At 29.5% G+C, this 13,622-nt stretch overlaps 1 protein-coding gene across 1 annotated transcript; it reads left to right on the forward strand.

Annotated features, from left to right (window-relative positions):
* Positions 1-11,015: 11,015 nt before the first annotated feature.
* LOC18099683 (aldehyde oxidase GLOX) lies at positions 11,016-12,905 on the forward strand. Its single transcript, XM_024601222.2, has one exon. It carries the CDS (start codon positions 11,088-11,090, stop codon positions 12,735-12,737), a length of 1,650 nt encoding a protein of 549 aa, XP_024456990.2. The 5' UTR covers positions 11,016-11,087; the 3' UTR covers positions 12,738-12,905.
* The last annotated feature ends 717 nt before the right edge of the window (positions 12,906-13,622 follow it).

The raw sequence follows: 13,622 nt of genomic DNA on the forward strand, positions 1-13,622 counted from the left end.
AGGTTGTTGTAGAATATAACCCATTTATGCACAAAACTTAACCACAAAAGCTAATTTTTTTTATTTTTTGTGGTTTTTTTAGTGGATCTCACACCCAACCTCAACCTCCACCTCAAATACAAACACACACTAAAGTTAAGGAAAATAAATATAATGAATGTCTTGGGTTTTTTGTTTTATTTATTTATTTATTTATTTATTTATTTTAGAACCAAGACTATTGTCTTTTTTTACTACTAATAGTGTTGTCTATTTTTTAAAAAACAATTCCTAGCATTTTTTTTAATTTCCCTAGTGTTCGAAGCTTTTTTATCCTTTTCTTTTACTCGTAAATAAATATTATTACTCTTTCACTTTAACACTATAAAAAATGAAGGGGTTGGGCTATCGGGTTGAAAATTGTTGAGATTAGAAAGTGTTTTAGCTTTATCTCTGAAATTATGATTATTTTTTAAATGATTTTTAAATGAAAATATATTAATTTAATATTTTCATTTTTAAAAAAATTATTTTTAATATTAAAAAATAAATGAAAAAATCTTTAAAAAATAATTTAAAATAAAAAAATATTTTAAAAAAATATGACTGCACCACATAAACAAACACGTTGCATACTTCTAATTACTACAACATCTTGGGACACTATTGCAATTCTAGCATTTTTGTTTTTTTCTTTTTAAATTCATCAACTTAAATATATTGCTTCCAAAATTTGTTCTCTGATTTGAAACAATGTTTATGTGTATATTACAGTTAGCAAGTGCATACGAGGATTTACATAACAAAAAAAAAAAACAAAAAACAAAATAGAGATAAACAAGGAATCAATGTTGTGCTTCGACATAAATTTATAACAATTCAGGCATAATATTTTATTTGATGATGAAAAATATTTTTTAATTAATTTATAAATTAATTAGAATTAATATATTTATAAATGATTTTATTCAAAAACTCACTCCAAATACAATTAAAATATAATTTCAAGCAAGTAATAAATAGATGCATGGCGGAATATTCATGCCTAAAAAATTACAATTCAGTTAATTTAATTATAAAAAAGTTTAAAACATACATGCATGCATGCATGGGGTACTTGTTATAACGTGTTCCAAACTTTATGACTTATGAACCACGTATCATCAACTAATTATAATTTTTATGATAAAAAAACATTATAACTTATCAATTATTATATTTATTCTTCCACGTAACAAATGAACGTTGTGTTTATGATATAAGTTATGAGTTTTTTTATTTATTTAAAACATGCTAATAATATTTTAATATTCATATTTTATGTTAAAATAAAGAAATTACCTCGGCTCGCAACGCCAATCTATTAACTTACCAATTACCACGTGTCCATATTTATTTTTCTACGTAATAAATAAGACAATGACATCTTGACCCTATTTGTTTGCTAGAAAGTAGTTTTTTTTTGGAATGTGAATTCCAGGAAAGTATTTTTTGATGTTTGGTAGTGTAATGGAAAATAAGTTGGAAAATATCCTGCAGTGTTTGGTTATGTTATGAAAAATGAGCTGGAAAATAACTTATTAATGTTTTATTTTTTTCAAATTTATTAAAATAATGAGGAACAAATCTTACAAATTAAAAAGTTGAATGTGAATGAAATTGAAAAAAAATATAATTTCATAAATTATCTCAGATAAAATAAATAATAATCAAAATAATAGAGATCAAATAAAAAATAAAAAAATTGAAAGATAAAGAAATTAAAATAATAATAATTAACATTTCATAAATTATTTCAAATAAAATAAGTAACAATTAAAAGAATGAAAACCAAATTTGATAGATAAAAAATTTCAATAAAAAAATGACAAGGAAAAAGCAAATAGCAATTATAAAAATAAAGACCAAGGTTAATATAAAAATTAAATTTTAAGAGATGAAATTAAAAAATAAATATTCAAAACAAAATATATATAGCAATCAAAAGTTTGAGGATCAAATTTGATATAATCAGCAAATAATGACATTTCTAAATTTTTCACAACTTCGAGAAAAGTGTTTTCCGCCCAAATTTTCCAGGAAAACACTTTCCTGAAAACCAAGTCAAATTTTTCTTTGACTGGAAAGTGTTTTTCGTTGACCAACTTTTCTAATGGCAAACAAACACATAAAAGTTTGGAAAGTGATTTTCTGGAAACCACTTTCCAGAAAACAAACACAGCCAAAAGGAAAAACACTTTCTTGGAAACCAAGTCAAATTTTTCTTTGGCTGGAAAATATTTTTCATTGACCACATTTTCTAATGACAAATAAACACAGAAAAGTTTGGAAAGTGGTTTCCCGGAAACTACTTTCCGAGAAACAAACATGGCCTTATTGAGAGCGTTGATTCCATGAGCCACTGGCCCAAATATAAAGGATAGTTCTTGGATCTGGATTCGATATACCATCCGATTCAGGTAGTGCTTAACTCATACCCACCTCAGCCCATTCATCGTCAAAATGGCCACGATGTGGACCACCCGGTCCAACACGTCCAAGCGCATGACCGACCCTCTGTCCAGGCGACGTGCCTTTTCTTACACAGACGGCATGTTGTTTGTATCGAGTTCCTCGTCGGTGGTTAATAATCTGAAAATTAGTTCAAGATGAACGACACCACGCTTCGGTGTCTCGGTCAATATGTCTTACCTCACCTGGATACCTGTCTCGAGCAACAGACAACCTGATTGGGACAATTGCTTTTGGTGGTATCTGGCAAAGAATTCCTTGGAGGAGTGACGTAGGCATACGATCTCTCTCAGAGCTTGGACTTCGGATCAAGGCATCAAACTTCAAAGATTAATCTTTTGTCGGCAGCTCAAATGAATTGGCATGGCAATTCAGTGGAACACATGCGGAACAAGAAAAAAAAAGGAATATGCGTGAGAATGTGTAGCATATTAATTATATATACATATTTTAAGATTGTTTTGTTTTTCATTTTATTTACATTTTTGAATTATTTCAATCAATAAACAACAAATAAATATTAATTGATCAAGTGTTTTGAACTAATAAGAAGATAATTCAAATGGTTAGTACATTTATGTACATATTTTTAAAATTAAATACTAGATCAAATAAGGTTTGAATCAAATGTCTTGATTTCATGAACGTTGGATATTATTCATGTTTACATACAACAAGAATGATATAAATATAAATAATTATATCAATTAACACAATGTTTTGACTATATTATCGTTACAAAACATCATTACAAGAAACAATATTTTTATTTTTATTTTTAAATAAACAAACTATTAAAATTAGATCATCATATGCATTGCTAAATTACAGTACAGCAAACTATGAAATCTAGAAGAAAAAAAGGGTACAATTATGCAGTTGTATAGTTCAAATTGAATTGAGGTAGAATTTGATTATGATATTAACACTAGACGAGAATTTGAATATTTAGAAATATTATATGAGTTTTTTTTTGCGTTATAACCTGTTTTTTAAAATATTTTTTATTTGAAAAGATATCAAATTAAATTTTATATATTTTTAAATAATTTTAATATGTTAATATAAAAAATAATAATAAAATTTTAAAATATATATTTTTAATTAAAAAATAATTTTAAAAAACATATTGTATCACACTCAATATTCCACCCACCCAATAAACAATCATCATGCTAGCATAGCATATTAAAAAGAATAACTTTGGAGAAAAAACAAATAGAAAGTGATGCATCAACATTTATTATTTTTGTTTAGATACATGATTCAAAAAATAATCAAATAAAAAAGTAATAATTCATCATTTATGAGTTCAGAGGAGTGCTAACCTGATTTATATGTGGGTTTAGTTTGGGTTCAACAGATCGTTGAGCCCACACTCGTTTCATGCTATACATATTTTATTATAATAAATAAAAAATATTTTAGTATGAGAAATTAAATTTTTTTTATTGATGCTTTAACCTTTTTTTTTTATAAAAATATAGCGTGACTATAAAAATAAAAGGGATATCCTTCAAAAGATGGTTAAGTTTTTCTTCATAAAAAATAACATATTTATTTTAGGTTTTTTTTATTTTAAATAATAACCGTTTTTTCTCTCAAATGATACCTATTTAATTATTAAAAAAAATTCTAAATACATAAAATAAAATATTTTATAGATATCAAATTGAACAAAACTGAAAATAGTCAAAGACAACCAATCTGGCTGTTCTTGCATGGGCGAGGTCTTATCTCAGAGCTCGTCTAGGCCCATTTGGTAGTGACCAGCCATGCACCAGCTAGTTTAAAATTCGGGCCAGAAAATGAAATCCCCTTTTTTTATATATCTTTTATTCCAATGTTCACAATGTTTTCTGCTGTGGAAAAAGTCAATACCATAGAGCAGGAATGCCAATCTATTTCTAATTCAATGGATACCTGTACATGGATAAATTTTCTTAGACAATTATCTTACTTACTTGATAAATAATAATGAATAAGGTGTATATATTATTTAACCCACTTAAATCTAAATCAATATATATATATATATATATATAGTAGAAAAATAGATATTTATATGCATACTGAAATCTAACAAAGATTACCCCCCCCCGTGCTTTCCTATTGAAATAATTTTATTTTATGACAATTATAATGTAAAGAGGGAAACGATTTGCACATTTTTCATAAGAAAAATAACAATTTATACATTATTTTTATTTTTAATAACCCATGCCAGACTTAGATGATTGCTTGGATATGTCGAGACTGAACTTCAAGAAATACTATCCTGTTTTCCTTTCAGTTGGCTAAAAGATTTGGAAAAAGAAAAAAAAACACAAAAAAAACTTTACTATTAACAATGTTGAGGCAATGTATTAGATGTAGCCCTGCCTGTTGTTTTAGTCAAGATGCAAGATTTCGGAATTTATCTTTGCCGTGCATGGGAATCTAATTACGAGGATTGGAAGGGTTTAAAAGTACTGCCTGCTGCATTCTATTTTCCGATGGCTTTCTAATTTTTACATGGCCTTGATGGACCGTTGTTAATCGAGAACCATTTGTTTCTTTTTACGTCTTAGTGTTTGAGAGCTACAGCACACCATACAATTAACTTCAAGTGGTTTGGTTACTGCTTTGGGTTAAGGAGGTTTCACCCTTTCTTGATTTTTTAATTCAAATATTATTTTTTTCTAAGAACAGAAAAAATAAATATATATTCAATCACAGTCCTCATAATTAATACTTGATTTAGTTTTGACTTTGATTTCTCATGGCCATTCGCAACACGATACTCAAATTCAAAGAAGAAACCCCACGGCAAAAGATTATGAAGAACCGATATCAATTAGGTATTTGTCTTAGATCAACAATTAAAGCATTGTTGATCCTTGGATGGAAATGTTTTCAACAACGTATAGTCGTTTTCTAGCAAGAAGTTGAAAGTTATTGGCCTCTCCAAATTAAGAAGCTAGCTAAATCTTTAGACACCGATCTTGAAAGGAAAGGCGAAGGATGTGTTTATTTTGGTTTGTTAATTAATCTTAGGATAAACGATTTAATATAATATCATTATATATAAATCAACAAGTCTTCAATATATTATTATATTTTTAGTTGCGTCTATTTTTTCTTTACATAGTATTCAATTCTATAATATGTTCTTCAATTAAGTTTTTCTATTCAAATTGATAAAATTTTATTTTTCGTTTCCAAATTTCCCTTGAGTTACATAAACATATATATAACAAAATTACTTAAATTTTTTGAAGAAATAAAAAGTTTCAAAATTACTCATCAAATATTAAGATCTTAAAAGATTCATGTTTTCACTTTTTTTTTTAAAAAAAGATTACATTCTTGTACAACTCAAATGCATTTTCATAATGAGAATATAATTAGATGAAAAAACTTGGTAAAATAATATATTGGAGATCGAATTTGATACCATACAAAAACAGAATAAACACAATTAAAAATATAAAAACACATTAAAAACCTTAATTTTCAATTATATAAGATCGAATAAATTGATTTATTTATCCTTAATCTTATATTAAAAAAAAAATCTATCATTTGCCTAATGTACGTATTTGTCAACTCATGCTTAGACTGTTTTAAGAGGATCAAGTGTCCTGCACGTTTTCAAAGAATTAGGGTATTTGTCAATGCATGCTTTGGCTGCTTTAATTAAGAGGATCAAACGTCCACACCTTCAAAGAATTAGGTGATTAAGGGGGGCAAACTGAGTTGGTGAAGAGATAATTCATTGGTTTAGAGCTTAAATATAAAAGATGGTTGCTCAAGTAATCCTGCAACCCCATCGATCCAAGCTAAGGTCGGCATTGAATTTGATTCCAAGGCCTACTTGATAAACTGAGAGCGATGTGAGAAGAAAAATAATCTGAGACTGACGTCGTGCAAAGAACAAGTAATGGATTTTTTTTGTTAATTAGACTAGAAATGATTGAGCTGGAAATGAAGCCATGCCAGTACATATAGTCGTTAAGGAGTTCGTCAGAATACAGAAGTTAGCGAAGTATTTCTGGAATTTGCATTGATAAATAATATTCAGAGATATTGGACCACACAGAGTCAGTTGCGTTTGCAGGAAGGGAAGCTGGTGGACATCGAAGAGGAAATCAAACGTGGAGAAAAATATATTAATGCATGGGGCCCTAATTAAAACCAAATCATGATTCCATGCACGCCACAAACTTTTTTTTCTTTTTAATCTCTTGATAAAGTCAAGATCATGTAAACCTGCGGGTTAAGGCTCGATCTTGTGTTGGGAGAGCTCGAGGAATTTCCGAGCAGTCGTGTTAAAAAAAACAAAGTTTGGATCTGCAACTGCAAGATACATGGATCAGAAAAGGAGATGCCATACTTAAAAGCATCAGGTAAATATAAGTGGAGGCGCTTGTGTTCTTTACAGTTTGTCAACACACTCAAAAGCAGAAACTACGCCCTTTTAAAACATAGCTTTTTTTCCATTTTTTTCACTTGAAAAGGTCCTTATTTGGTCAATTTTTTTTTTCTTATTTCCTTATCTTTCATTATTTTCAAAATAAATAAAAAGAGATCTTTTGCTTTCTATTTCAGAAAAGAATTAGTTAACATATTTTATTGAAGAAATAATTATAAAAACGAAAGTTGAAAAGTAGGAATTGTTGTCGAGAAAATGTTTCTGAAAATAAATAGTGGAATATGACACATTAATCAAGTCAAAAGGGGCTAAAAAAAAACAATAAAGTCCATTCCTTAACGTATACCATGACTTGATAGACAAGTGCATGCCTTCTAAAATCAAAATTTACTCCATGCTTGATGTTGATCGTCGATCGAGCTCCAAAAGGTTAATAGATGCCCATGCATGCTCGTGTTTCGCCTAGCTTAGCTCACTTGCATTGCATAAATGGGTCGAGAAACTAACCAGAGACAACCCATCACTCGAAAGGATAAAAAAAACAATGTACTTGTGGCCTGTGGGGTAATTTCCGTGCACGCAAATAAAAAGGCTTCTTTCTTTTTGATATATTCGTTCCAAATTTGGAAAAAAACATTGAGCCTTTTAACAGCTGTACAAATTTGGAGAGATATCGTACTAGGTGTATGTATGATAAATATTGTTTTTTAAATTATTTTTTTTATAAATATATTAAAATAATATTTTTTTATTTTTAAAATTATTTTTTTAATATTAATCAAAATAATATAAAAATACTAAAACAACAATAATTTAAAACTAAAAAATTAAAAAACCTTAAAAAATTCATTTGAATCACACTAACAAACAATCTCTAAAACAAAAGTGAATGATTCCTGTCCTTATCACTTTGAAAGGTCACGGGGAAAAGATTCCTAGCAAATATTATTAGAATCATAAAAAAAAAAGACTATTTTATCTTGTCCTTTGAAGGAAAGATATATAGGGATTGACTCACCGAGTGCTAAATGTTATCCGATTTGATTGAGTCTGAGTTCTTATCCAACTTGATTAATTTAATTGAGTAGCAGTTTTATCTAACTTGATCAAGGTAAAAATATTTTTATTTTTTTAAAATTTATATAGCTATTATAATCCCTGTAAAACAAACCTAATCATATCATCTTTAAGATTTAGTTTATAAAAAACAAAAAAATAAATTTCTTTGATTTTCTTATTATGAATAATTACAAATCCTATAAAAATCAACCTTAAGTTTCTAATTTTACATTATAATTGAAGTTTAATTTATAATTATAAATACATGATAATGATAATTAATTAATTATTATTAATTAAGAATATGTAAATTTCTTTTTGATAAAAAGTCTGAAAGAATATATATATAAAATTAAAATGTTAATGTCCCTTAGCCTCGTATAATATCTATTCAAGTACGTACCATGTATTGGTTAATGTATTCTTTTCAAATTACATAATATAAATAAATTTAACAAGTATTAGATATAAAATTTAACATCATTTACATGATTTTTAAACATAAAAGAAAACTCGAATGCTTTATATATATGTACTAACCACTAACAATTTACTAATTAGTATATATCACTAATGATATCTAATGATTTAATTCTATGTTCTTAAATCACGTCTACTATTAATATTTTAAATATGATTTAGAAAAATAAGATAATTAGTTTTTGCACAAATTTTTTAGAATAAGATTTTGTGAGTTATTACAAAAAAAATTATATATATATATATATATATATATATATATATATATATATATATATATATATATATATATATAAAGATCCAAAGCTGAGTTGATTACATGATGGGCACCTAATTATAGATGGAAAAGACCGATAATCCAGCATTACCCAGTTAAGTACGTTCAGGACTCAGGTGTGTTGGCGGAAAATCCTCCCCGACGTGATCGATCCGACGTTTGCTATGTTTAAGCGAAGGCAAAAGTAACACGTTACCCCTTGTTCTTCCTTAACCAACCTTTTCTGTTCCTTTCACCTTTCAGCGGAAGAAAATTATGCCCGGAAGCCCGATTACCTATCTAGAAAACATAGTTAGAGACCTTCGAAGCCCAGACTTCTGCCATTTGCCAACTGCTATGTATTGTTCCCTTTGCTTTTCGCGCTATTGTTCCAGGTGATCGATCAAGGATAAGACATTGAAATGGAATGGCCAATCGTCATCCAACTGAAAAGGGCTAGCTGGTTGTTCAGATATTACCGCAGATTGCAGAGCCCGAGTTTCTACCATTAATTTACCAGCAGATTTTATTCCGGGCGATGAAGAACAAGGCATTGAAATGAAATGACCAACAAATAACGTTGTATTTATTTTCCAAATGCAAAGGGCAAGCCCAGCTAGCAATCAGACTGTTAAAGAGACCGCGACGTCATTAGTTTAGTAGCTATACATTAAGTAATTAACACGTTTGGAATCAATTCTACAAGTTAATTCAATTCAATTATAACTATAGTTATAGTGTTTGATTTAAATTTAATTAATAAATAAATTGAATTTAAGTATTTAGAAGATATAAAATTTAATTTAATTCATTTTATTTTATTTCTTCAAAGATTTTTTTATAAAAAAAGGTTTGATGGATATTTTAAGAAAAAATAAATAGTTTTAACATTAAATTTTTTTAATTTAAAATTGTAAATAAAAAAGGTTTAAAACAATTTTAAAAATTAAATTATATTTAAAATTCAATTCTTAACCCCAAAAATTATTCTAAACATAAAAATTCATTAGAGGTACTCTCACGAATCCCTCTCAAATCTCAATCCGAACAACTAAGCACAGCTCATCGTTTTGTGCTCTTTAAAAATTTTAGAAATGCCAAACCTGTCTCCGATATTGAGAATGAAAAGACATGTGTACGTTTACGCTGAATCTTAACGCATTCTTTTTCATTTTGCTTGTCATTTTCAACAAAACCCCAAGTCCAGCTACAATTAGTGCCCATTTTTGCTGCAACTATGACTTTTCGGCATCCCCCCCTAGTTTTCTAGCCCTTTTCTTTAAAAAATATTGAAAAAGGTGACTCCTAAAGTTCTAAAAACTGCTTTGAAAGACATTTAAAAGCCAAAAATCAGAAGTATTTATAAATTTAAGTTTTAAAACTTTTGAATCTTGTATAGCGTAAAATAATTTTAACATCCATGTTTTATATATATATATATATATATATATAACCTTCATAACTAACCACAATTTTTCTAAACATCCAAAATCTTAGGGGGGATGGGAATGGAATGAATATAGCGTTTGGCCATTAATTCCAGCCATCGTTAGTGTGGATTGACTTGTCTTATCAAAATTTGTTTTTGATAATATTAAAAGATTGTTTTCAATCGTGGTTTGTTTTTTTTTTTTTTATTAAAAATTAATTTTTTTTATGTTTTGAATTGTTTTAATGGGCTGATCTAAAAAATAATTTTTAAAAAATAAAAAAATATTATTTTCATACATTTCAACACAAAAAACACTTTAAAAAACAATTACAACTACACTCTCTAGTTATTATTTTTTTAAAAAAATCATCATTAAAGTTTCAATAGGCAGTCAGATTCCTTCTTTCTTTTATTTTTCTCTCTCTTATTAAAACATGACACTCGAGAACTACGGTTTTTACCGAATTGTTTTGTTTCCTAATATCTTTTTTCACCTATGCTAGTTTTTCAAAAAAAACTTAATGTGTTGATTAAAAAAAATAAATAGAAAGACGAAACGTTTATTTTGAGATAAACAAAAATAAATAGCTAGACTATGAATTTAACATACATCTTATATTTTATTGTTAGCATTTAATATTATTGAAATTATCTAATTTTCCCCTTGGAATTCATTGTTTACTTTTCGATTTTGCATCGATAGTACAGCCAATAAGGAACTAAGGATTACACAATCCTTAATTTCACCTCCCAAACATCAAACTCATCACTTTCACTGGCCCGGATTTCCACAATCTTATCTCACGCGGTACAAAAGCTTGCGGTAACAACCAGTTCTCCTAGCAGCCAACTTATAATTTGTAGTATAAAAACACCCACAGCCCCGACCAAAAATCATAGCAAATCATCATCATAAAATAATAACAAAACAAAAACAAAACAAAAAAAACATAAAAATGCCTAGTTCGATACTTTTCTTTCTCTTCTTGCAACTGTTCTTTGCTATCCAACCATGTCACCGGGTAGTGACCTCTGCTGGTGGTGGTGGTAGGTGGCAACTCTTGCAGAAAAACATTGGCATAGTAGCTATGCATATGCAACTCCTCAACAATGACCGTGTAGTGATCTATGATAGAACTGATTTTGGCAGGTCGAATCTTTCATTACCAGGTGGAAAATGTCGGGATGATTCAAGTGAAATAGTTATCAAGCATGACTGCACTGCTCATTCTGTTGAGTATGATGTTTTGGCTAATAAATTCAGGCCACTTATGGTGCAAACCGATGTTTGGTGTTCTTCAGGAGCTGTTGTTCCTGATGGGAGTCTGATTCAAACCGGTGGTTTCAGTGATGGTGAACGTAAGGTCAGGACTTTCTATCCATGCAATGGTGATTGTGATTGGGTAGAAACTGGTGATGGTCTTAAGGCAAAAAGATGGTATGCCACTAATCATATACTGCCAGATGGGAAGCAAATCATTATTGGTGGTAGAAGGCAATTCAATTATGAATTTTATCCCAAAACTTCTTCCCCGGATGTCTACAGTTTGCCATTTCTATTGCAAACTAATGATCGTGGCAGTGAAAACAACTTATATCCATTTGTTTTTCTCAATAGTGATGGGAATTTATTCATTTTCGCCAATAATCGAGCCATATTGTTCGATTACAAGACTGGCAAGGTGGTGAAGACTTATCCAGCAATACCTGGAGGTGATCCAAGAAGCTATCCAAGTACAGGTTCTGCAGTGTTGCTTCCATTGAAGAACTTAGATGCTGCAACTATTGAAGCTGAGGTTTTGGTATGTGGAGGTGCACCAAAAGGGTCTTTTGAAAAGGTGGCAAAACGTAATTTTGTCAAAGCTTTGGACACTTGTGGCCGGATCAAGATAAACGACCCAAATCCACAATGGGTAATGGAAACTATGCCTTATGCTAGAGTAATGGGTGATATGACATTGCTTCCGAACGGCGTTGTTTTGATCATTAACGGGGCCGGAGCAGGTACTGCCGGGTGGGAAAATGGTCGAAATCCAGTCTTGAACCCGATCCTCTATTGGCCCAACGGTGCAGCAGGATCAAGGTTTGAGTCTCTAAATCCAAGTACAATCCCAAGAATGTACCATTCCACAGCAATTTTGCTTCGTGATGGCAGGGTTCTCGTTGGTGGTAGCAATCCCCATATTGGATATGAATTCAATGGGGTCTTATTTCCAACTGAATTGAGTTTAGAAGCATTCTCTCCACCATATTTGGATGCACAGAATAATTACTTGAGACCAACAATTGTCTCATCAACTGCTTCCAAAGGTAAATATATTGGTTACGGACAAAAACTGCTGGTAAGGTTCAAGGTCACGGGCAAATTAATGGCAGATAGGATTTCAGTGACGATGGTTGCTCCAGCATTCAACACACATTCCTATTCTATGAATCATAGGCTGCTGGTACTTGGGAACACGAAAGTGACTTCTGTGGGCACATCAACTTATGACATTCAGGTTACGACGCCCCATTCTGGATATCTTGCGCCCTCGGGTCATTACATCTTATACGTGGTTCATCAATATATTCCTAGTACAGGCATTTGGGTCAAAATTCTGTGATTGTTTATGTAAAGATATAGATTCATAAGTTTGTTTGGCATAACGGGCACGTGATTTGGTCTAGCATTTTTTTGTGCTTAAATTCGTAGGCAATTACGATAAGAATTGCAGCTGCTTCTATACATATGTGATTGATTTGCTGCAAGTATGTTACTATTTTGGCGCCTATCCCATTTTCTTATCTTGTGATTAACTATTTTTTAATTAATGGATTACACTTCAAATTATCATCCTCGGAGGAATGATTGAAGCGTGAGAGGAAAATATTCTCTATGGTACTGACATGGTAAGATGGTAACAGGCACCGATCATGGAAGTTAGTGGAAAAAGGATTTCCCGACCCGTGAAGGAATAGGAGTTTTTTTAAATATAACAAAAGGCCAAAATCTTGCTAAAAAAATAAATGGAAAAACATAACAGCTGATGGGTTGCGTTGCACGCAGAATACGATGTTTAAAATAATATAATTCAATATATTTATATATTTTTAGTTTAATTTATATTTTTAAATAATTCTTCTTCTTTATTGATGTCATTTTATTCTTAATAATTATGATATTAATCATTAATGAAGCTGATTAGTTATATCCAATTTAAATTTTAACAGGATCCCTTAACTTATTAGATTAATTAATAATTATGATAATTATCAAGATGATTAGTTTTAGTCAATTTAAAATTCAATAAGACTTCTTAGTAAGTTAGTTGTAGTGGATTTAAGTTTCATTAAGATTGCTTAACATGATAAGTTAAATAATAATTATGAAAAAAAGAGAGAATAAAATGATGTAAATCAGTTGTTTTGATAACTGAATCTTGAGAGACAATTTCTTCTAAAAAAAAAAGGTGATTAAAAAAACAGATAAATATTAAGAATAATAAATA

Source organism: Populus trichocarpa, chromosome 5 (genome assembly GCF_000002775.5).
Source record: "Populus trichocarpa isolate Nisqually-1 chromosome 5, P.trichocarpa_v4.1, whole genome shotgun sequence".
Lineage (NCBI taxonomy): Eukaryota > Viridiplantae > Streptophyta > Magnoliopsida > Malpighiales > Salicaceae > Populus > Populus trichocarpa.

Bases quoted from the DNA above. Each gene is read 5' to 3' on its own strand.
- LOC18099683 (XM_024601222.2), top strand. From the start codon at position 11,088: ATGCCTAGTTCGATACTTTTCTTTCTCTTCTTGCAACTGTTCTTTGCT.